The sequence below is a fragment of the Manis pentadactyla genome, chromosome 2 (genome assembly GCF_030020395.1).
Source record: "Manis pentadactyla isolate mManPen7 chromosome 2, mManPen7.hap1, whole genome shotgun sequence".
In the NCBI taxonomy this organism is placed as follows: domain Eukaryota; kingdom Metazoa; phylum Chordata; class Mammalia; order Pholidota; family Manidae; genus Manis; species Manis pentadactyla.
In genome coordinates, this window is record NC_080020.1 from 81,755,526 (window position 1) to 81,782,184 (window position 26,659).

The 26,659-nt window shown below is 36.4% G+C and overlaps 1 protein-coding gene across 2 annotated transcripts in view; it reads left to right on the forward strand.

Annotated features, from left to right (window-relative positions):
• Window positions 1-453: 453 nt before the first annotated feature.
• Window positions 454-26,659, forward strand: part of TBCA (tubulin folding cofactor A) — an 83,924-nt gene continuing 57,718 nt past the window's right edge. The window contains exon 1 of one of the 2 annotated variants that reach the window (XM_036914131.2): window positions 454-611. In XM_036914131.2, coding sequence (XP_036770026.1) covers window positions 559-611 — 53 coding nt within the window. In that variant the 5' untranslated portion in view covers window positions 454-558. The remainder of the gene's footprint in view (window positions 612-26,659) is intronic. The other variant, XM_036914132.2, reaches the window with a different exon arrangement.

Consider the following 26,659-nt stretch of genomic DNA (forward strand, 5'->3'; position numbering starts at 1 on the left):
TACAAACATTTTTTGCAGGGGTCTGAGGTAGAGGGTAAGGATTTTCTTGACTGCTTGCATGATGGTAGTGTACTTCATTAAACATACATCGTTTTGCCCCAGGACTCAAAAAAATGCTTAATATAATTTTTAGGTCAATCCGTCCATTAAACGGATTATCTCGCAAAGTCGCGGCCAAACCAACTTTTGGGTTGATACCGAACTTTCCCAAAACGCCAAGTCTGCGGAGACCGGGAAAAAAGTATAACTTGTGTCCACAGTAAGGAGGGCTATTCAAGCACTAAAAGGAGGGCTCTCCGATCGAGACGAGGGCAGGTTCCCCAAGGGGGAAACTGGTGTAGGCCACGAACAGCGGGCGCGAGGAGTGACTAGCTCAAGCCCGCGACTCCGGCTCCCCCGCCCTGCCGGCCTTGTGGCCAAGTCACCTGCGTTGCGCCGGGGTTTGCGCATGTGCGCGGGGTCGCGGCGGCTACGCCAACACACCCGCCTCCTGCGCGCAGTCTCCGTCCACGGTTACCCCGACTCCCCGCCCCTCCTCCTCGCGGCGCTCGAGGGATCATGGCCGATCCTCGCGTGAGGCAGATCAAGATCAAAACCGGCGTGGTGAAGCGGTAAGGAGCCGCACGCGGCGCAGACGCCAGAGCCTCTTCTCCTTCGCCTCATGGCGGCCCGAGAGGCCCGGGGGAGCGCAGGCCCGAGGCGGGCGCGAAACTGCAGGCCTCCTCTGGGGCTCCACGGCGGGCTGGGACGGGCTAGGCTGGAGCGGGGTGCGTGGGTGCCCGAGTCTTTGGGTCCGGGCGTCCACTCCCCTCGCTTTCTGTTCAAAAACCCACCCGTTGGGCGGCGGCGGCCCCAGCCCCGCCCCTCGGCGCCCGTGGTCGGGGGGTGGAGGGGCGGCGTTCCCACCCCGAGGGGGCTGCCGGCTTTGGTCGTAACTCCTGTGCGCCCGCGCCGCGGTCTCCCTGGACAACTTGCGAGGGAGGAGGATAAGCCCTCAGGTGGACGCGCAAGCCAGTTGAGAGTTTAAAGGGGGACGCCGAGAGGCTGGGCCTCATGAAACATGAGCCCCTTTGGAGCCCTGTGGTCTGACTTGGCAAGCGGGACTCGCAGTCTTTAAGAACTGGGGCGTGAACTTCCAGCACGTTCTTCCAACTTCCCTAATGCTCGCTTCAAAGCCTGTGCGATGCTACTTAAATAACTACTGGGTGGTCAGGCTAGTAGCTGGCCGTCATTCTGATTGTTGTTTGACACTTAAGTGTACATGAGAACTTTATTGTTTAGACCCAAGATCAAACTTTCTGATAAGGCATTCCAAGAGAAAAGGTAAACAGCCCTCTGAAGAAGCAGGTTATTTTGCAGATGTCTGATGGCTAGCCATCTTGCTTCTTCCTCTCTGCCCACCTTATCTCCCTTTATTTCATATTTCTACCAGAGGAAGGACAAGGCAAAGGGGAGGATAAATTCACTTTTTAGAATATTGCATCCTAGACTTTGCGAGCGTTGCACTGTACTTTCCTAGAAGCATTATTGCTAAGGTAGGAAGGAGATAAAGTGAATGGTAGTTAAGAGCACAACCTTTTCTGAAGTGAGACTGCTTGGGTTCAAATACTGACTATTGATTAATAGAATAACTAATAATTTATTATGTGTTGGTAATTACTACGTTGTATGGTGCCTCAGTTTCCCCATTTGTAAAATGAAATACCTTGTGCAGTTTTTGGAATAAAGTCCTGCCATGCTTTTTAACACAGTATGTGGCAAATAGCGACCGGCTAGTAAATGTTAACTAAAGTACTGTTTGTATTCCCATTTTACAGATGAGAAACGGGAATTTAATGAAGTTAAAATAGAAAAACTAAACTTGTCTAAGATAATTGTGCTAGTTAGTGGTAGAGTAAGGAAAATCATCTACAAATTTTTATTTTAAGCTACAATGCTTTAAAAAGTATTTTTAAAAATGTGTGGTAATAGGGGAATTAAGATGTATAATTGAAAATAGAAATAATTTGCACCGTCTCTCTCCAGAGTTATGTTGTAACTTTTACTAGACTGACTTTCGTTATGTCACTTCACGTAATCTAGGTAGGGAAGTAATAATAGAGAATGCTTTAGACTGAAAGTCATGAGAAATAACTTCTAATGGTGGTTTCCCATAATAACCTGTATGACCTTTAGCATCCTAATGATCTATACTCGTTTATAAAATTCAGTTTAAGTAGTTATATGGTTACAATACATACTCTAGAGAAAACACACTCATTTAGATAATTAATAAGCTAAGTTCATAGGCTTTCAAAAATTCCCAAGTAGCTGTGGAAGCTGCTTGGAAATAGTGTTGTCTTTAGTTTATTTAAATAACAGAGCATTACCAAACTTTAATCGTGATCCTTTGTGCTTTAATAAATTTATTGTTTTTGTGAAACCCCTTCATAATTTAGTATAATGTTTCAAATTGCTTATAAGTTAATGGAAATCTCTACATTTTTTTTCATGGCTTTCTGTTGACATTTTGTGTAGTGTTCTCATAAGTGCTAAAATGATGTTTTTTTTAGCAAACCTAAAATTTCTACTCCAGGTGTTTATTACTCATATTTTGCTTGGGTAGATAGCCATCTAAATCCATAAATTGTGTTCCTTATTTCCTCTTCTTAATTTTTCTCCTGGAAATTATTTTACTATGACTCTTTCCATCTTCTGCCTTAGTCTCCTCTTTTTTCAATTATACGTTTTAGTTCAGCAAGGAAAAAAATAGATGAAGCAGATACAGCAACATTAATAATTGTTGGGGCTGAATGATCATGGAGCTTCATTCTGTGTGTATATATATGTATGTATAACATTTTTCATAATAAAAAGATACGCATTTTTCTTTTTCCAAATATAGTTTCAGAGACTTCTTGATTTCATGATTCACACATGTTGGTTGTGTTAATGGGATTCTGTTCGTTGATTTCTTGAAACAATTGTCTAAAATCCAATTTTTGTTCTCAGCACTTTTTTTCTAGTCAGATGTTCATTTACTATAGCCTCATTTCTCTTCAGAAGACACAATTTTTATTTGGAAGAAGAGATTTAAAGCCATGCATGTCCCCAATTCCTTTAGTTTTCTTGCCAGAAATTGAGAGCCACCAGAAATAATTCTAGGTATTAGTCCTAGAGTTCAGTTTGGATAGACTATACTCGGAGGGTGTACTCTTAGAATTTAGTGTCTAATCACTCTGCTCGAATAGTTCAGTGATCCAGAATTTCCCTATAGTGGGTTTTAGGCAGAAATCTGAGCAGGCAGGTTGAATGTTACAGATGGGAGTATGGAAACAACCGAGAGAGAGCAAACAATTGGAAGAGGCGCATTTCAAAGCCTTGGCAAAATGGTGGGTGCAGTGTAGTGGATGGCAGCCACATTAGAAAGGAAAGTAGAAGATTCAGGGCCTCAAAATATGATAGTCCTAGAGAAACTTTGTTACCTCATATGGTAACAAAGGCAAAGGATCTGATTTCTGGAAATGGATTTCAAGAGAGGTTAGATCTCTAGGAACAAGGAAAGAGTTCATTTACTAGGGAAGGCTTGTAAGATGAGTTGGACAGCAGCAATGAGGCTGAGTTGTACTGAGCCTCTAACTCCTAGGACATCTGAAATATCCCCTTCAACAGGATTGATTGCTTTTCCAGGGCTAATTCTGGCTGTGAAACTAGAGAAGTGTGCACTAGGGGCTGAGTGGGTAATCATACTAAGTTCTTGAAGTAGCAGCCTTTATTCACATGTGTTAATGGATATTGAGCCTTTATTCACATGTGTTAATGGACATTGGTTGGTAGGTTTGGGTCTGGCAGGCTCTTCTTATTTGGCTGTTCTGGGTAGATTGCTAGAACTAATGATCTCTGTGACTGAGTCACAGCTAATCTGGCAGCCCTAGCAAGGAGTTACCAAATATTACTTCCCAATTTTCTTCTCCAGTGCATAACTGTAAATTCCCTCCTGCCTTCCTGCCTTCCATTTGGTGGACTGAGTGAGGGTTTTCCCAGAATGTAGAACCTTCTATATTAAACTGGGGAAGTTACTGGCAAACCAGGATGATTTATATTATAGTACATCTTCTGTAACTAGCTAACATTTTGTGTGTGTGTGTGTGTGTGTGTGCATGCATGTGTGCTGTGATTTGTTGACTATCTGCTGATAGTACAACTGTGAATTGAGTGTTGTACCTTACTTACATTAAAATTTAAATTCATCCTATAAGTTTGAGTCCTTGGCACAGTGGCTTTTTTCTGTATTGTGATTTAGAGAATAATTTTCTCTAAAATAGAAGAAAATACAGGTCTGATGTGTTAACTGTTAATGTATTTCAGCTAATATTAAATGGCATATGTTTACCATTATTTCCCAAGGAGGATTTGTGTTTATCAAATAAGTTTGTTTTTTAAATAGCTATATGGTAAATTCAAGAACTAATTCTGCAAGAACAATGTAACTTTAAACCAGCTTAATTTCAATATAGTCTGCTAAACTAGCTCACTGGTAAGTAAATTAATTGATTAAAAATAGTCTCTTAAATGTATTTTTTTTTTTAACCATTTTAGGCTGGTAATAGCTTAAAATCCAATGTGAACAAAGAATGTTAGGGCATTGGAAATAGAACTGACATTGGCCCATAGTTTTCTTCTGATTAAATGAAAGTGACACCAATAGATTAGAATGAGACTAGGACAATTCACACTGCAATTGTGTTAGTTTAACTTTAACAATCTTTTAACACTCTTGTTTAAATGTAGCTGACATACCATAATTACAAATCTACAAGTCTTGATTATAGAATTTTACATCATGAATCTGTGAGGAAATGGTATTGATTTTTTTTTTTTAATAAAGCAAGCACCTTTCCTAAACTGTGGCATCTTCCCAAGTTTTATATCTCTACCTCTGGTATACAGCTGTGTATGATATATACTTTGTACAGCAGGCATAAAAACAAATGAAAACTAAGTAAAATGTCCATGTTACTAAATATATATTTATATATATAATGTTTTACTGAACATTGAATATCCATGTTGTACTGAGATTAAAGTGAAAAATGTGACACATATACTTACATAAACATAGAGATACAGTTTTACCCTCTTAGCTTTAGTTGTTCATATATTTCCCATACTTAAAGTAATGATGGATAGAAGTATTGTGGACAATGTCTGGAAGATCTTAAGGACATATGCCCTGTTAATTTTCTGTAAGTTTTAGGACCTTCATTAATCTTTTGTTCTTATACATATACCCCTTTGATTTCAGTGAAAGTAAGTTCAGCCAAAATAACCAACTTCCTATCTTGAAATTTAGCCAAGTCCTTTGGGAATTTCTGTAATGTATCCAGTTCCCCAAAGTGATGGTCAAAGACAGTATCCAAATGGATTGCAGGTGGTCAGCTCTTCACAACTTTATGCCAGCTACTTGGCAAGCAGTGACTCTTAGGAGCTACACAGCTGGTGACCAGATGTCTCTTCAAGCTGGAAAGGGAGAAAGCTAAGGCCACTCCTGACCAGGTTTCCCCAAACATAAGCTATATTATTGTGCAAATTAAATGTGGAAATGAAAGATCTTTTGACCTGTGTGTGTGTGTATATGTGGATGTGTTTTGTGTTTTCATTTCTTTTTTTGTTTGGTAGGAACTCAGGAAAATCTGTAATAAACAAGGTTGGAAAATTTTGTTAATAATATAGTCCAGAATCCTTAGAATGTAAATGCTTACATGTGTGATCTGCCAATTTTACATTCCATTTCCAGTAATACATCTATAGAAGGACAATTCTTACTATGATGCCCAAATAACGCTGATTTTAATAACCTCAAAGATGTAACTGATCATATGTCACTTACTTAGCAGCCTCACTCAGAACCTACATCTTTGAATCAATAACCTGGTAAGATACTGGAACACAAATAATCAACAAAAGTCTTCCCAGTAAACAGATGAGTGGATGAAACTTTACTCATTAAGGACTTTTTTACCTAATAGGTATAGGGAGCCACTGAATCAGTTAAGTATTATCAGTTACAGGATAATAGTTACTGTAGTTACTGTTGCTGTTAGAGTTAAACTGATGGAATCCCAGGCTCCACTCACTACATACTACATATGTGACCCTGGGCAAGTTACTTAACCTTTAAAGATCCAGTTTTCTTAGCTGGAAAATGGGCAAATGATAGTATCTTTTTTATAGTGTTAGGAGAACTGAATAAGATAATTATGTAAAACACAGCCCAAATGCCTAATATGTAGTAAATGTTTGATATATGTTAACTGTTGCCATTGTTATCATCATCATATAAACAATGTGGAAAGAGGATATAAGCATAAATGGTTACTGATCCCCAGAAGAGACCCTGGAACTTGCTTTCTTTAAGTTGTGATAAAAACTTGCTTTTTAGTTGTTTATCTTTTTGATAGCTGTGGTGGAACATGAAGCTTGTGTTTTTGAGTAATCTCTAGGATTTTGTAATGGCCATCTTCCTGTAAACTGCTGAAACTGCTGTAAACTGATTCCGTACTCCAGAGCCCCAGCAAAAAATCTCTATCAATGACCTTTTTAACAGCTTAAAAAATACTGTATCAATTAACATTAACTCAATATACCAAGTCCAGTTTCACTCTAAAGTACACCTATAGTCAAGTGAGTGAGGTTTTGAGAGCTCTATTCTAAAATCTGTAAGTGATTCATCACAATTATCAGAAGACATTTTTGCTATTCTAATGCTAGATTGTAGTTATTTCCAAACCCTCCTTAATGTCTTAATTTTAACCAAGTTTCCTATTTGTTGTTGTTGAGATCCTTTCACCTGTGCTAAAGAAACATCTTATGGAGCCTTATATATACACATATGCCCTAACTCAGAGTTTATTTGTCTATGTAGGTCATTGTAACAAGTAGGTTTCTATTTTTTCACTAAGTGATCCTCAGCTTCTGAACAGTACTGGATGGTATGCTTTTAATATGGCATCCATTGCCTAAAGTACGTATGTACTCTGAAACTTTTGAACAACTATAAATCTACTGAAGTGTATTTGAACTTAGGTTACTAGTATGGTATTGTAATTCTGATCTCCAAACCTAGATGTTAAGTTAAAAAGTTCCACATTTAACTAAGGATGTTGAATTATATCAAGATACAGGAAGATTTTCTTAAGTTCTTCTCATTTTTTTAGGGACCAGAGGGATGGTGTATAATATATTTCTTTTCACAAAATAGACATTTAATACATATTTGTTAATTGATCAATGAATGGAGGAAACTAGAAAAGAGGTCAATTACATAAGGGGGAACAGCTCAAGAGTCTGGCACTAAAAGTGAGATACTTTGAGATGGGAAAAGATTGATGAATACCCTAGTTAAACTTCAAAAGAGCAACAAAACAGCTGTAAGTAACCACAACCCTTAATGAAAAGCGTGTCAGGATAGGAAGTATTTTTATTAAGAGAAATAAAAGATAAGAAAATACATTTATATCAAGCATTTGTTTAAAAGCTAACAACTTTACAGAATTGTTTTTTTTAACTAAGGAGACTAGTGTAGTGTAGAAAAAGGTTTAATTATTTAAGGTCTGTCAAAAAGGTTTTGTAGTTTACCTAGAACTAACCAGAACAGTCTCCTTTTGATTCTCATAGAGGGTATGTATGTGTGTGTGTGTGTGTGTGAACTGCCTGTTGTTAATTTATTTGCATAAATAGCTTACCCATTCCAGATTGTTTTTTTAGAAACCTAAGAAAAATAGTAGGGATATAAATAAATTGAAATCTCATTGTGAGTAGTGATAGGTTGCAGGGAAACTTAAACTAGCAAAAGTTTGGGTCCAGTCCTTTGTGCTCTGCTTAGTTACAGTGTACATGCATCTGAACATTTACTCTCAGAGCTTCAAGTATCACTTTATGTAAATCCCCATTCTCCAGCTTTCTCCTGATTAGATTCATTTTAAAGTATCAAATGGATGTCCTTATTTTAGTATACTGTCATTCTAAACTCCATCTGACACCAAACTACCTTCTCAAATCTATTCCTTTTCATTTGTTTTCTTTTATGAAGAAAAAGAATTATTTCAAGTATTAAAAAATATCTAGAGAAAACCTAATAAACCTGTAGTGAAACACTACAGATACATTTGAAGTACCCCTTGCTAAGTCCATTCCTTTCCATCTTTGCCAGTAAGTAATTATTATTCTGAATTTGGTCTTTATCATTTCTGTGTATATTTTTAAACTTTTAATTTATATGTAGCTATACATAAACTATATTGTAGTATTGTTCTATACACTTAACAACTTTATATAACATAAAACATGTGGAAGGATACACAAGAAACTGGTCATGTTGCTTGTCTCCTGGGAGAGAAGCTGTATAAGTGGAGGGATGGGAGGGAATTCTTATAATTTTGAATCATGTAATATTAAAATACAAATTAAAAAAATTAAAATTGTAAGAGTGTTGTATTATAGAAATCTTTCTGTTATTTTTTGTGCATATTAATATTTTTTGGGATTCAGGTTAAGACACACAGGCCTAATTCATTCTCTTGTGTGAATGATCTAGTGTTTTGTTTTTTTCATTTTCATGTTGTTGGATATTTAGTTTTATTTTTTTCTATCCAGTTTTTCACTTTTACAAATGGTGCTGCCATGTACTTTGTTCAGTTTAGCTCCTAGTGCACATGTATAATAGTTAATTATATTATAATATAAATATTATATTATAAATATAAAAAATTATATTATAAAATAAATAAAATAGAATTTCCCAAGGGATGGGTCCTGAATGGATCACAGGTATATGAATGTATAGTTCTCCTTTAACCTCAAGATGTCCAAGTATGGCCAAGAGCAATCATGAGATGTATGGGGAAGAACTTTTCAGATGTAAAGGAACAGTAAATACAAAGGTTTGAAAAAGAGAGCAAAGTTAGCCAGTTTGAAGAGCAACAACCAATTGAGATAGAGGGGGAGGGATAGGAGATACTCCAAAAAGTAGGAGGGGGATGGTACAGATCTTACAGGGCCTAGTGTGTAAGGACTTGGTCTCAAGTCTCAGGTCAGATGTCACCACCTCTGTAGAAGTTTCTTGACTGTCTCCAAAGTTAGTGCTGCCTTCTCTGTATCCTCAAAGAACTTTGTAGTTTTCACTATGTAGTACTAAAAATGCATTAAGCTGTCTGTTCATTCACTAGAATACTGGTTTGTAGAGTATGGAGTAGTGGCCCTTTCGGGTTTCTGAGACCCTTTCAGGGTGTCTGCAAGGTAAAAGTGAGACCTTTCTTGCCTCTCTACTTTCATTTGCTCACAATTGTGCAGTAATGTTTTCCAGAGGCTGTATGATAAGTGATATGGCAACAGATTGAATGCAGAAGAAGATAGGACAATCCAGATGCTTGTATTAATCCAGATACTTAAAAGATTTACAAAAATGTAAAGTGATGCCATTCTTATAAAATTTTTTTTGTTATGGAAAAGTTTTCATAAAAATAGGTTATTTTATTAATATGTACATTTATTTTAAGTGAATTAAATATATTTCAATTCTTAAAAATCCTTTTTAAATCTCTGAGTTTTAATTTCTAGTACAGTAAATATTAATAGATATAATTCATATAAGCAAAAGTTCCTTGGAGTCCTGTGGCACTGTAATTTATAATAAGAAATATATGTTTGGTAATAAATATAATAAATCATATCTCTATTAAGATGTCTTTTTTCTTTTTCACCCCAAGGCAATCTGCCCATGCCCATCTATACACATTACTGGCATATATAAAAGATTTACCATTCCTTTCCTCATGTTCTAAAACTCCTACTATGGCTATTTTCCTGAGATGTGAGAGATAAAACAGGCTTTGTCCTGAGTGTGTCTTCATTGGTTTTGCCCAAGACAACTGATGTTACTAAAAAAACTACCCAAATACATAACCAAACTTGAGAGAAATATGTAGTGGGTCTTCAAGGAGACCATCATTTCAGTTTAAGGATTAGATTATAGAGAAGTAATTATTAGGGTCAGGGAATGGGAGATGTAGATGAAGGGGGAGGAAAAAATAGAATGTTTGATATCTTGATCTGGGTGATGGTTACATGACTGTATGCACATGTCAGAATTCATGAAACCATACACTATGATTTGCATTTTATTGTATGTATCTCAATTAAGAAAAAAAGTAACATATATATGAATTGGATTATGTATATACTAAGTCTAAATAAAATAATTTTGATTTTTATGTCTATCCTGTTTTACATAATATAAAATATATGGTAGATAATGTAAGCATCAGCTCAGGAGTGAGCTAACCTAGATTCAAACTGCAGCTCTATCACTCCTTCCTGTGTTCCTTCAGCAAGAGAGGTACCCTCATAATACCCTCGTTTCCTGTCATAATAGTTGTGGGAAATTAGTTATATTTATAATCACAGGTTGTTTTAAGGATTGATGCATATAAATTCATGTGCTTGGCACATCATGAGCAATAAGTGTGATTACCATGGTCAGTACTATACTACTGATAACTGGAACCTGCATAACTGGAAATTTCAAGTAACCAGAATATGGGCACATTCAAGACAGAAAAAGCTACTAGCTAATAATAAAACAGCCAGATGACTCTTTTGCAGCTACTCATCAATTCCAGTTTGCTCTCTTAAGAATGTAGAACTATAGTTCTCCACAATCAAAATACAAAGATTTTGTTCTCAAGGTATTCTGATTAGTCGAGTTTTATGTTTAAATTCTTTTAAAAGTTCATATCAAACACATAAAAGTTGTCCCTGAACTAAGAGGCAAATTTAGAATTTAATTTTTAAATGAACTGTAAATAAATCCAAGTGAAAGGTGAGATTAATACGTTTTGTTAAAGGAGCAAAAAAAAGTATCATTTTGTTCCTGCTTAAAGCCTTTATCTTTGTAACCTTTGAAGAAAAGATTGTAATAGAACTCCAAAATCAGGATTATGAACCTAGTGATCTGGATAAAACTGTCTTTGATGTGACAAAGAATGTCCTTGCAGATAAAAGAAATCACTATCTTAAGGAAAGATCACTAAATGATATATTCATTTTACTCTAAATATAGAATTGCAATCAACAGCCAACTCCATACTGAAACAGCACAGGTTAAACAATCTGGTTTCTTCAAAAAGTAAATTGCAAGGGAGAATAAAAAGAGAAAGATATGAGGAAACCAATGCATTAAAAGGGACTTCTTAAAACTTATTTTTTTAAAAACCCTGAACAGACAAAACTAAGCTACAGGGATACTTGGGTGATAAAACACTAAACGAAAGTAAGGGAATGACAACCATAGAAGTGAGGATAGCATTTACAAGCCCTACAGGGTGCAGGTGGGGGCACTGGGTTTGGAAAACAGCACATGGAAGCGCTGGCCAAACTCAATGTCTTGAACTGGATAGTGGTCAGAGGGTAGTAATATTTAATAATTTCTGTGTCAGTATTATATTGTACAGTATAAAAGGTTTTAAAAATAAAATGGCAATCTAAAAGATTCACCAAAAAAAAAATATATATGTTTGGTCTTTCTCCACTTCCTAGCACAAATCTCCTAAACCCTTGAAATTTCAAAAGTGGTGAGAGCAGTACAAGTATTTTTTGTTATAAGATGACTTTGCAAAGTCTCCAGATAACTTAAGGTTGGGGGTTGTTGGTGGGGGACCAACCCTAATAGAAGGGTTGGAAGGAACTTTTAGTTTCAATTAAGTAAACTGGTTTCCTGAGTAATGTGAGCTCCTCTACAAATTAATCAAACTGAAGGAGAGGATTCTGGGAACCTCTGATTCACAGCCAGTGTCAAAAGCACAGTTAACAATCTGGGCTTTCATTTGCCATCTGAAATATAGACGTTCTTGTGAGACTGAACCCTTAACTTGTGGGGAAGGATGCTAAATAAGTACAGGTAGATAATGCAAATTGAGTTGAATTGTAATTACATTTTTAATTTAAAAATACTTTCATTTAAAATGAAAAAAATTTTTTTACTTGAATCTTTTAATTAAAAAGTATTGGATAAGGGAAGGGGGGAGCCAAGATAGCGGTGTGAGTAGAGCAGTGGAAATCTCCTTCCAAAACCATATATATTTTTGAAAATACAAATACAACTATTCCTAAAAGAGAAACCAGAAGGACAACAGCCAGACAACATCTACACCTGCGAGAACCCAGTGCCTCGCAAAGGGGGTAAGATACAAGCCGTGGCCCGGCGGGACCGGAGCACCCCTCACCCCAGCTCCCGGCGGGAGGAGAGGAGTCGGAGCAGGGAGGGAGAGGGAGCCCAGGACTGCTAAATACCCAGCCCTAGCCATCCACACCAGAGCACAGACACACAGTGCGTGGTGTACTGGATACTAGGGAAACGGAACAGTAAAACCTGTGAGCGGGTCCCTGCAGCTGGCGCTCCTGGGACAAAGAAAAGTGAGTGCTTTTTGAAAGTCTTAAAGGGACAGGCACCCCACGACTGGATGGAAGCGTCCTGGGACACTTAGCTCAGCATCTGGCAATCCCAGGGAACTCCGGGTGCCCTAAACCCCTGAGCGGCAGCGCAGCTCAGAGACCCCTCAAGGAGATAAACAGCCTTCCACCCGTTTCCCCTCTGATGTGGCTCTGCCATATTGGAGCAAGAGCCTGAGGCAGCCACGCCCACAGCAACCGCGGAGTTTAACTCCACAGCAGCTGGGCAAGAATCAGAGTTGCGGTCTGCGCACAGCTACCCAGCACAAGCCGGTAGAGGTCGCTGTTCTCCCAGGAGAGGAAGGCCACAAACCAGCAAGAAGGGATGTTCTCCCAGCTGACACATGCGCCAGCTCTGCACAAATACCTCTATCACCATGAAAAGGCAGAAGAATTTGATACAGACCAAAATCACAGAGTCAACCCCTGAGAAGGAGATAGACCTAACCAATCTTCCTGAAAAAAGAATTCAAAATAAACGTCATAACCATGCTGATGGAACTGCAGAGAAATATGCAAGAGCTAAGGGATGATGTCTGGAAGGAGATTACAGAAATGAAACAATCTCTGGAAGGATTTATAAGCAGAATGGATAAGATGCAAGAGGCCATTGATGGAATAGAAACCAGAGAAGAGGAATGCATAGAAGCTGACACAGAGAGAGATAAAAGGATCTCAAGGAATGAAACAATATTAAGAGAACTGTGTGACCAATCCAAAAGGAACAATATCTGCATTATAGGTGTACCAGAAGAAGAAGAGAGAAAAAGGGATAGAAAGTGTATTTGAAGAAATAATTGATGAAAACTTCCCCAAACTGAGGGAGGAAATAATCAATCAGACCATGGAAGTACACAGAACTCCCAACAGAAGGGACCCAAGGGGGACAACACCAAGACACATAATAATTAAAATGACAAAGATCAAGAACAAGGACAGAGTTTTAAAGGCAGCTAGAGAGAGGAAAAAGGTCACCTACAAAGGAAAACCCATCAGGCCATCATCAGACTTCTCAACAGAAACCTTACAGGCCAGAAGAGAATGGCATGATATATTTAATGCAATGAAACAGAAGGGCCTTGAACCAAGAATACTGTACCCAGCACGATTATCATTTAAATATGAAGGAGGGATGAAACAATTCCCAGACAAGCAAAACTTGAGGGAACTTGCCTCCACAAACCACCTCTACAGGGTATTTTAGAGGGATTGCTCTAGATGGGAGCACTCCTAAGACTAAATAGAGGTCACCAGAGAAAAAAATCACAGCAACGAAAGCAGATCAACCAAATACTAACTAAAGGCAAAAAATAAAATCAACTACCCACAAAAGCAGTTAAAGGAAACACAAAAGAGCACAGAATAAAACACCCAACATATAAAGAACAGAGGAGGAGGAATAAGAAGGGAGAGAAATAAAGAATCACCACACAGTGTTTATAACAGCTCAATAAGCGAGTTAAGTTAGACAGTAAGATACTAAAGAAGGTAATGTTGAACCTTTGGTAACCACGAATCTAAAACCTGCAATGGCAATAAGTGCATATCTTTCAATAATCACCCTAAATATAAATGGACTGAATGCACCAATCAAAAGACACAGAGTAACAGAATGGGTAAAAAAGCAAGACACATATAGATGGTCTGTTTACAAGAGACTCACCTCAAACCCAACAACATGCACAGACTAAAAGTCAAGGGATCGAAAAAGGTATTTCATGCAAACAACAGGGAGAAAAAAGCAGGTGTTGCAATACTGGTATCAGACAAAATAGACTTCAAAACAAAGAAAGTAACAAGAGCTAAAGAAGGACATTACTTAATGATAAAGGGTGCAGTCCAACAAGAGGATATAACCATTATATATGCACCCAACACAGGAGCACCAGCATATGTGGAACAAATCCTAACAGAACTAAAGAAGGGAAGAGAATACAATGCATTCATTTTAGGAAACTTCAACACGCCACTCACTCCAAAGGATAGATCCACAGGACGAAAATAAGTAAGAACACAGAGGCACTGAACAACACACTAGAACAGATGAACCTAATAGACCTCTATAGAACTCTACATCCAAAAGCAACAGGATACACATTCTTCTCAAGTGCACATGGAACATTCTCCAGAATAGACCACACACTAGGCCACAAAAAGAGCCTCAGTAAATTCCAAAAGATTGAAATCCTACCAACCAACTTTTCAGACCACAAAGGTATAAAACTAGAAATAAATTGTACAAAGAAAACAAAAAGGCTCACAAACACATGGAGGCTTAACAACATGCTCCTAAATAATCAATGGATCAACGAACAAATTAAGTAGAGATCAAGGAATATATGGAAACAAATGACAACAACAATACAAGCCCCAACTTATAGCAATCCAGGCATACTTAAAGAAGGAAGAACAATCCCAAATGAATAGTCTAATATCACAATTATTGAAATTGGAAAAAGTAGAAAAAATGAGGCCTAAAGTCAGCAGAAGGAGGGACATAATAAAGATCAGAGAAGAAATAAACAAAATTGAGAAGAACAAAACAATAGGAAAAAATTCAGTGAAACCAAGAGCTGGTTCTTTGAGAAAATGAGATAAGCCTCTAGCCAAACGTATTAAGAGAAAAGGAATCAACACACATCAACAGAATCAGAAACGAGAAAGGAAAAATCACAACAGACTCCACAGAAATACAAAGAATTATTAGAGAATACTTTGAAAACCTATATGCTAACAAGCTGGAAAACCTAGAAGAAACGGACAACTTCCTAGAAAAATACAACCTTCTAAGACTAACCAAGGAAGAAACACAAAAATTAAACCAATTACGAGCAAAGAAAATTAAAGCGGTAATCAAAAAACTACCCAAGAACAAAACTCCCGGGCCAGATGGATTTAACTCGGAATTTTATCATACATACAGAGAAGACATAACACCCATTCTCCTTAAAGTTTTCCAAAAAATAGAAGAGGAGGGAATACTCCCAAACTCATTCTATGAAGCCAGCATCAGCCTAATACCAAAATCAGGCAAAGACCACACCAAAAAAGAAAACTACAGACCAATATCCCTGATGAATGTAGATGCAAAAATACTCAACAAAATATTAGCAAACTGAATTCAAAAATACATCAAGAGGATCATACACCATGACCAATTGGGATTCATCCAAGGGAAGCAAGGATGGTATGACATTCGAAAATCCATCAACATCATCCACCACATAAACAAAAAGAAGGACAAAGAGCACATGATCATCTCCATAGATGCTGAAAAAGCATTCGACAAAATTCAACATCCATTCATGATAAAAACTCTCAGTAAAATGGCTGTAGAGGGCAAGTACCTGAACATAATAAAGGCCATATATGATAAACCCACAGCTCACGTCATACTGAACAGCGAGAGGCTGAAAGCTTTTCCTCTGAGATCGGGAACAAGACAGGGATGCTCACTGTCCCCACTGTTATTTAACAAAGTACTGGAGGTCCTAGCCACGGCAACTAGACAAAACAAAGAAATACACGGAATCCAGATAGGTAAAGAAGAAGTTAAACTGTCACTATTTGCAGATGACATGATATTGTACATAAAAAACCCTAAAGACTCCACTCCAAAACTAGTAGAACTGATATAGGAATACAGCAAAGTTGCAGGATACAAAACTAACACACAGAAATCTGTGGCTTTCCTATACACTAACAATGAACCAATAGAAAGAGAAATTAGGAAAACAATTCCATTCACAATTGCATCAAAAAGAATAAAATACCTAGGAATAAACCCAGCCAAAGAAGTGAAAGACCTATACCCTGATAACTATAAGACACTCTTAAGAGAAATTAAAGAGGACACTAACAAATGGAAACTCATCCCATGCTCTTGGCTAGGAAGAATTAATATTGTCAAAAAGGCCATCCTACCCAAAGCAATATACAGATTTGATGCAATCCCTATCAAATTACCAACAACATTCTTCAATGAACTAGAAAAAATAGTTCAAAAATTCATATGGAAACACCAAAGACCTCAAATAGCCAAAGCAACCTTGAGAAGGAAGAAGAAAGTGGGGTGACCCCCAACTTCAAGCTCTACTACAAAGCCATGGTTATCAAGACAATTTTTTTACTGGCACAAGAACAGAGCCACAGACCAGTGGAACAGAATAGAGACTCCAGACATTAACCCAGACATAAATGGTCAATTAGTATATGGTAAAGGAGCCATGGACATACAATGGGGAAATGACAGTCTCTTCAACAGATGGTGTTGGCAAAACTGGACAGCTACATGTAAGAGAATGAAACTGGATCACTGTCTAACCCCATACACAAAAGTAAATTTGAAATGGATCAAGTACCTGAATGTAAGTCATGAAACCATAAAACTCTTAGAAAAAAACATAGGCAAAAATCTCTTGGACATAAACATGAGCGACTTCTTTATGAACCTATCTCCCTGGCAAGGAAAACAAAAGCAAAAATGAGCATGTGGGACTACACAAAGCTGAGAAGCTTCTGTACAGCAAAGGACACCATCAATAGAACAGAAAGGTACCCTACAGTCTGGGAGAATATATTCGTAAATGACAGATCCGATAAAGGCTTGACATCCAAAATATATAAAGAGCTCACACACCTCAACAAACAAAAAGCAAATAATCCAATTAGAAAATGAGCAGAGGAGCTGAACAGACAGTTCTCCAAAGAAGAAATTCAGATGGCCAACAGACACATGAAAAGATGCTCCACATTGCTAGTTATCAGAGAAATGCAAATTAAAACCACAATGAGATATCACCTCACACCAGTAAGGATGGCTACCATCCAAAAGACAAACAACAGCCAATGTTGGCGAGGTTGTGGAGAAAGGGGAACCCTCCTACACTGCTGGTGGGAATGTAAATTAGTTCAACCATTGTGGAAAGCAGTATGGAGTTTCCTCTAAATGCTCAAACTAGACATACCATTTGACCCAGGAATTCCAGTTTAGGAATTTACCGTAAGAATGCAGCAGCCCAGTTCGAAAAAGACAGATGCACCCCTATGTTTATCACAGCACTATTTACAATAGCCAAGAAATGGACATAACCTAAGTGTCCATCAGTAGATGAATGGATAAAGAAGAGGTAGTACATATACACAATGGCATATTACTCAGCCATAAGAAGAAAACAGATCCTACCGTTCTCAACAACATAGATGGAGCTAGAGGGTATTACGCTTAGTGAAATAAGCCAAGCGGAGAAAGACAAATACCTAATGATTTCACTCATATGTGGAGTATAAGAACAAAGAAAAACTGAAGGAACAAAACAGCAGCAGAATCACAGAACCCAAGAATGGACTAACAGTTACCAAACGGAAAGGGACTGGGGAGAATGGGAGGGAAGGGACAGATAAGGGCAGGGAAGAAGAAAGGGAGTATTACAATTAGCATGTATAATGTGGCAGTGGGGCTGGTGAGGGCTGTGCAACACAGAGAAGACAAGTAGTGATTCTACAACATCTTACTACACTGATGGACAGTGACTGTAATGGGGTTTTTGGGGGGGACTTGGTGAAGGAGGGATCCTAGTAAACATAATGTTCTTCAGGTAATTATAGATTAATGATAACAACAACAAAAAAGTATTGGATAATTTTTTTGTTTTTATTATGATATCATTGATATACACTCTTATGAAGGTTCCACATGAAAAACAATGTGGTTACTATATTCACCCATATTATTGAGTCCCTCCCCATACCCCATTGCAGTCACTGACCATCAGTGTACTAGATAATTTTTTTAAGCACCTAGGCTCTGTGCCCCCTAAGATTTTAATTCTGCACATAAAAGGCAGGGTCCAAGAATTTGTATCTTTTGCAAACTTTTGTGTAATTCCTTTATATATGTTCCTCTAGCCACACTTTGAGAAGTATTATGTAACTCTGAGATTCTAGAAGTGCAAGACTGTTTCATTGTATCTTTAGCCTACTGTCTACTATATAGTAGGTGCTTAGCATTGTTGAATTGACTTGATGGGAGTTGAGAGATGAGATCCAGGTGCCGTCAAGCAAGGTATTTTCTCATTTGGAATGGATAACATTAAGATTACTAGCAGTGACTCTGGATAGATGAAAAATGGAGACAGAGACTTTTGAATTGCTTGTAGTTAATTCTAACAAGATAAATCACTCTAATACTTATTTATATTAGTAAATAAGGTATTGTACATAAATATTTTCTGATAGCTGAGACTCTTGTTAAGTGCTGAAGCTCTTTTTTAAAGACAGATTTTTGGAAAAAATTCCCCAAATATGTATTTCGTTCATCAGATTACACTAAACTTTTGTATAGTTTTTTTTTTCCACAGCTGGGATTAATATTGCTATAAACTTTCTAAAATAGGTAACCATAAAATTAAAAATTAAGGACAGTTTAATATGTGCTTTGAGGAATGGATCCAAATTGTTTTTGCCCCAGCAATATTTTATTACTTTGGATCTTTATTGTGCAGAATTGAATTAATCTTAATTCTTGATTTGCACTACTTACTTTCCCGTTCATACATAGGTCTCTTTTATTTCTTGTATGTCTATATTTATTTATTTTTAAATACTGTATTAATAATATAAGTCCACCACCTAATACAACAACTAAAATAGTGATAATATATCTAATTTTGCTCCTCCCCAGGACTGGGATAACTACTGTTTTTAATCTTGTGTTTATTATTACCTTGCTTTTTAAGTCTTAGATAATTTTATCATTTGTACATTACTAAGTACATTAGTTACTTTTTAATTTGGAAGAAAGATATTCTGGGATTTACTGTTTTTTACTCAGTGTTATGTTGCTAAGATTCATCCATCTTTTTACATATAGATGTAGTACTTTAACTGTTGTGTAATATTCCTTTGTGTGATAATACCACAACTTATTTATTTGTTCCTCTGTCAGTGGACAGTTGCATTATTCTGGTTACTGTATTTCTGGGTACATTCTTGTTCATTTCTTTGATAGTGATGGATGAGAGTTTTTCTTGGATTTTCTGGAGTGGAATTGTAGGTCATAAGGTATGTGAATGTTCTACTTTATAAGGTAATACCAAACTGTTTTCAAAAGAAATTGTTCTGTTTTACATTCTTAACTGTACTGTATAAGAGTCCTTTCTTTGATCCATATCCTTTCCAAAGCTTGGTAGACTACTTTCTTTTATTTTAGTAATACTATTTTTGTTTACTTTTCATTTTATGGAAAAATTAACTATTTTCATTATCTTTTTAAACAAGCATCCACAGATGAAGAGAGGAAAGGTGTATGAGGCTGCAGCCCCATAATCACATATTTACCTCCTTCCTCCTTGTGCAGAATACTATATATATGTCTTTGGCAACCCAGGGTTTTTACCTGGTGGGAAGGTGGGTCCTTTAGAAAGGGCAACATTGTCCATTTCCAGGACTGTGCATTCAGTGTAGGATGCATTGGGGGTAAGGAGAAGCCTGCAGATAGAGGTCTGGATAGTAGGTCCTTAAAAACTATCTTGGTGCTGGGGTTGATCAGCTGCTGAGACCTAAGAAGGCCAACAGTATTACTTTTTAGATGTTTCTTTCCCATATCATTAGGTCAATTAAAATTTTTTTTCCAGTTTTATTGAGACATAATTGACATAAAACATTGTATTAGCCCAAGATGTATAATATGATTCTATATTACATATAATTGAAAAATGATTACCACAGTTAGTTCAGTTAAAGATCAGTCCCCTCACAGGTATAATTTTTTTTCTTGTGATGAGAACTTGTAAGATCTACTTTCTTAGCAACTTTCAAATATACAATATAGTATTGTTAACTATGGTTACCATGCTGTACATTATATCCCCATAACTTATTTATGTTATAGCTAGAAGTTTTTACCATTTGGCCACCTTTCATTCATTGCCCCCCACCCTCATCCCCCACTGCTAGCAACCACCAATCTATTCTATTTCTGAGTTTGGTTGTTTTAGATTCCACATATAAGCTCATATAGTATTATCTCTATCTGGCTTATTTCACTTAGCATAATGCTCTCAAGGTCCATCCATGTTGTTGAAAATGGCAGGATTTCCTTTTTTTGTATGGCTGAATAATACTCCATCATATATATGTATTCCACTATATATAAATATAGATGTACATATATTCTTTGTTAATCTGTCAGTGGACACGTAGGTCTCTTCCAAATCTTGGCTATTGTAAATAATGCTGCAGGGAACATGGTAGGACAGATATCTTTTTGAGACAGTGATATTTGCTCTTATTTATGATACCTTAAGTTCTTAAGTTTGGCTCAGCATTTCTGAGAAAGATTTTAATTTATTGTTGATAATGTTGCTTAATTGTTAACCCAATACCATAGGTTATACAGTTGTCATTGCTGTAGGTTTAAAAATCTAGCAGGTGTATATACAGTAACTCAATCTTCTCTACCTGTCTCCCCAACCAAGGGCAAGGTGTTTATTACCATTTATTTGTATGTTATATATCCTTTTGGAATTAGAAAATACATAGGTCTCAAAATAGGTATTTTTCTTTTCTTTATTTATGTTACTCTGTTAAAATTGCTGTAGCATTTCTAGTATTAGGTTAAATAAAAGTAGTCTCAAGAGCCAACTTTGGCTTTTGTTCATTTGTAAAAAGAATAATTCTAATGGTTTTCTGTCTTTTAAATGGGCAATATTATACATAATATTTTGTAACAATTCTGGATCTTCATTGAGAACATCCTGTAGTGAACAAACATCTGAATGCTGTGGCTGCTTCCTTAGTATCTGTTTTTTCTTACCTTGATATTTACCTGTATTTTCATTCCAGTATCCACCATCCTCCCCCACATACCCACAGAACATGTTCTTGGAGGGAAACTGCTCCACCTTCAGCTTCAGGAGTGGGCCTCTGAGTGGTTGAGAGTCTGTTTCCTCCTTATAAAAATTGATTCTAGATGAACATGTGATATAGGCTGACCTAACTAAACAAGGTACATTTCAGAATTCTGGACAGAAATATTTTGGAATATTTGGAATTCTGGACAGAAATACTTTCTTCCATGTAGCTCGGTGTAGGCATCCTTTAGCACTAGGCATGAAACTTACAGTGGATGGCAGAGTGAAGAGACAAAGTTTTTGATGATATTGCTGAACTGCTGCATCAGACAACCTTGAAGTATATACTCCCCAGGGTTTTAGTTGCACAAGCCAAAATAATCTCTACACTGTTTAAATAAATCCCTTGAAGTGAAAACGTGTTGTTTGCAGTAGAGTACTAATCCCTAATTTACATATACCTATGTATAATGTATGGAGTGATTCCTTTCTTGAACTGGCTAGGGATTTCCCCCTCCCCTCCCTTCTTTTCCCCTCTTTTTTGTAAATTTAGCTGTAGCTTTAGGCTCAGTTTTGGTCTCTCTGTTTCCTTCTTTTTCACTGTCCTGATAAGGTCTGATTCTCTGTATAGAAATAGGGAAGAATGCTGTCTTCCTTCAATCCTCCGTCTCACTGCTCAACTTTTTTTTGTCCATTTCAGTGCTGTTCTTTGGTATGGGGGATGGAATAGAGAAGAGCAGGAAGAAGAAAGGACAGATAAACTGATCTTGCCTTGAAATCCCAAGCCTTGGTTCTAACTGACTCTGTCCTTCTATTACAGTCCCTCATTCTGCCTCCTAGGAGGTAGAAGAGTCAATACTTCTTTTATGACAAGGATTACAATGAGTTAGGAGGCATTCTTAGCATTCAGGTTGGGATTTTGAGTATTTCTTACTAGAAGCATAGTTATACACAGTATATATAGTATTCTGTGGAAAGTGTTTCATGCACATTGAAATAATTAAATTGCTTTAATAAACAATTAAAGGATAAATAAGCTTTTTGCCAGACAGCTTGTGAAGCTTAACACCAAGTATAACATTTTTTTCCTATGAAAAACATGCCTACCAAGATCTCTAAACACCTGATTGTAGTAAACATCTTTGCAGCATAACTGAGTCCCTAGTTGGAGAATGCTTGCATTATACTGTGTGATTATGTGATTGGTTTTGTAGTTACTTTAAATTTTTTCTGTTTCTTGCTTTCATGTACTATTTATCGTCAGCTATTAATGTATCTCTTACTGTTCCAACTTTAAATTACTTGTACTTCTGTCACTATTCCTTTTTCTAGTGCTGATCTGTTTTGGGAGAACTCAGACTATTTTCACTTATTTCTGGATGGTGATAGGAAGACTGAGATTGTTGGAAGTTGCTCTCTGATTATTGCTTCCCTTGGACGAGACATTCTTTCTCTAGTTATGATAATATTGAAGGTTAATCGCCTTGATGACATAAGCCCCATGAAGGCAGGGACACATCCCCCTGGAGTCTGGCACACAAAAAAGACTGTGGGTAAATACTGTAAATGAACAGATTTACTCCCTGTGATGTTTTAAGTTCCTTCAGAACAGTTTATTCTTTATCTCCCTTTAATATATTTAAAATACTTCAGAGCAGTCTTTTGAACAATTGTCAGTATAGACATGGCACAAAATTCCAAAGGCACAAAAAGATTTTTGGTGAAACATGAGTCTCCCACCCCTGACCACTAGCCACCCAATTTTCCTCTCTTAGAGCCAACTTTATTACTCATTTGTGTGTGTATCCTTCTAGAGATTTTGTGCATGCACAAGTATTTATATTTACATCTTTTAAAACAAAATCAGATGATAGTGCATTATCCAGACACTGTTTTGTACATTGCAGTTTTTGCATATCCATGTTAGAGCATATAGAACAGCCTAATTCCTTTTAATGGCTGCAAAGTATTCTGTGTGGACATACCATTTTTTTAAAAACCCGTTTTCTATTGATGGACCTCCATATTCTTTCTAGTATTTTACTAGTTGCTGATTTAGGGGAGGAGAAACTTAACTTTTCTCTACCCTTCTAAATACTCTGGCTGGGGTCCTGTAAATTAGATTGATAAAAGATAGGTTAAGAAGAGAAAAAACAGTTTTGTTAACATGCGAACACATGGGTATGCTCTGTAATGAGTAACTCAAAAGTGGTGGCTGGAATTTGGCTTTATATAACATCTTAATAAAAGAACAAAAAATGTCCTTTGACAAGACAAAGGAAAAGCACTTTGAGTTTCTGACAAATTGTGAGAAGGTAAATGTTTATGGGGAGCTAATAAAAATTAAGGGCTACTCTGTAAAGCTTGTAATGTAGATTCCTCTCCTGACATCTTTGAATTGGTAAGGGTCAAAAGTTGTCTCCATGATTAGTTTAGCTTACTGTCCTCTGGTAGAGGGGAAGGGAGACACTTTTACAAACGATGTCCCACTTTTAGGTAGATAGGGGGAGAGCAGGTAACTTTTTTTGTATCTGCTTTTTCTCAGTTGCCTACAGCTCAAAATTATGCTTTATGCCAAAGTAGCATATTTTGGGGTAGCATATTCTGCTAACCTTCCTTGATTCAGTGGCATATGTGTTTTAAATGTGAGATAGTGTCAAGTTGCCCTCTTAAGAGCTTTATCTGTTTATAATTCCACTAATGATTTAATACAGTATTTTGTTAACATGCAGTGTAACACCCTTTTGGTCTGGAAAGAAACTGTAAGTGGAAATGCCCAAGTATGTTTAATTTTTTAGGAAAGTACTTTCCACATTGTTGGGAATTACAAGATAAAAACACATGAGGCATACCAGTATGCTCAACAATTTAAATTAATTTCACTTCTTAAAGTTCTAAAAGGAGAAAATCTTTCCTTCTGAAATGCTAAATTATAGAACTGATGAAGTACCCTTTAGAGATTCTCTCTCTCCTGGCTCTTTTTTTTTCTCTCTAGTTCCCCACCCTCCAGAGCAGACAAGAAAGGCAGATAATTTGTTCAGGATTATTCAGCTATTGCTGGTAGAACCAGAACTGGGAAACTAAAATTACTGCTGTTACACTATGTCACTTCACAAATATGAATTCCTCAGGATGTCTTTCTGTTCTGAGCTTGTTATAAAAAATCTTTTAAGTGAGATTTTATTCAAGGTTTGGTCCTTGGAACTAGGTTTAGTAAATATTGACTATAAGTTATTTTTGTTTTATCATTAGAATTTCAGTTTTTCAACAATAAATTTGTAATACCCAAAGAATAACCATTGGTTATGTTTAAGTTAGTTTAATTAACATGCCAACTTTACTTTGTGAACCTTCATTTTGTATTCAGTTTTGCATCGGTCATCTTACTTAGAAATCACATGAATTGTTTTGGTTTCTATCTGGCCAAATAGACTAAGATGAAGCAGTAAAAAACTTTAAAGACCAGTAACACCTTGCTAGCAAATTGCTAATAAGAACTAATAGGTACTTAAACTGATGAAAGTGATTCAGACAACAACATATTAACCCCCTACTGTGCTGTGTTTTAAGCTGTTGAGAGACATTAGCCTTTTAAAGAAAGACTAGCACTTTTCTATTTATTTTCTAAGCTTTTGATACATTACTGAGCTGTTACAGCCACTTGCTGTGTTTGTCTTTTAGGTCATTGCATTTTCCAGAATACTAATGAGAAATGCTAACTGCTCTGAAAGTTTAGATTCCAAGTAATCTTTAAGACTTCTTAATGTAATAAATAATTTTACATTACATTTTGATTACTGTAGCAAAAGTTTTTTGTAAACATATGTGAAGAATAAATGCTGGTGATGTTTTTCACCAACAAAGAGAATGTTATTTATAGCCAAAGTGTTCTTTTGTTGATTGTTTGGTTGTTTTTTACATAACTAAAGCCAGAATTAAAAAAAAAAATTACCAGTATTTTGTCTATGAAATTGTAAGTATTATAAATAATTGGTTATGTTCCATAAATAGTCTAATTCTTAAAGATTAGGCCTGTAAGTATATGTATATATGAAGAGGGAGCATTTTTAAAGTGTAATTTCCTTTAAAATATAATAAGCAAATTTTAATGCTGACTTCCTGCATGTTAGAATAATAATGTAAATTTTTGTTTAGGTACATTGCTTTTATTAACAAACAGTTCTTTAGAGATCAGGAAGTAGTTTCTGGAGATTTTATGTTTCATGTTTCATAGTAATTCCAGATACAAAGCTAAAAGCTAATACAGAGTTGACTTGGTTTTTAAAGCAAATTTATCTTGAAGAAACTGCATGATAAAAGTAAATGTTGAAGAGTATATTGACTGGATTAAAAAATACAGTGATGTATGTGAATTGGATAAAGTCAGACTTTACAAAAAATTGGGGGCTTTGATAATTCTTCAAAGTACAAACAGAAAGCATAATACCTAATTTATGATCGAGATGGTACATTTTTTTGTGACCACAGAAATGAATGATACATACACAGAGTGTTTTTCTATTATGTCATGCCTATTTAAAACCGAAAAAGAAGAGGTGAAACAAAATGTTCATGAGAGATTGCCTTATACAGTTTATGGATTTATTTTTGTGACTATCAAATTAGTATCTGAAGAGCGGGTTTAGGCATAGCTGAGTTTATTACTAAAGGTAGTGTTGGGGCATAGCTTTTTTGCTAGGATTAGTCTTTTGGTTAAGCTCGAGTGCATATTATTTTATTAATGGACCTTCTCTTATCCCAGAATAAAAGCTTTCTATAAAGTTAAAATAAGGTAAATACTTACTATACTATTTTAGCATCAAGTTTTCCAATTTAATGTTCCACTTGGCTAGAGTTTTGTTTTCATAAATTAAAAATAATTAAAATAGTGAACAAGTCTTGAGTGGCAAGGTGAGATGTTTCTAAAGTCTGAAATTCCTGGTTGGGAATCAAATGAATGAAAACTGTTCCCTCTTCATATGCAGGTTTTACTACCATTGGAACAGAGGTGACTAGTACATTTGAAGACATCAACAACCAATTCTTGGCCTAGCAGCAAGCATATAGAAGCTAATCTTTCTTGCAATTTTAAGTGACTGCCACAGTCCTTGAAAATTCTTGTCTTACTTCCTGTGGGAAAAATATTTTCTAGTAAGCAGAGGTGAACAATTTTGGTGAGAGAAGATGTGAGATTATAACTGTTACCACCCTATCAGCTACTAATACTTTGCCAGTCTGGACTGTAATAAATTTTCCAAGGTCTGAGGATTCTTTCATTGGATTCATTTCAACAGCTATTTATTGAACATTTACTCTATGTG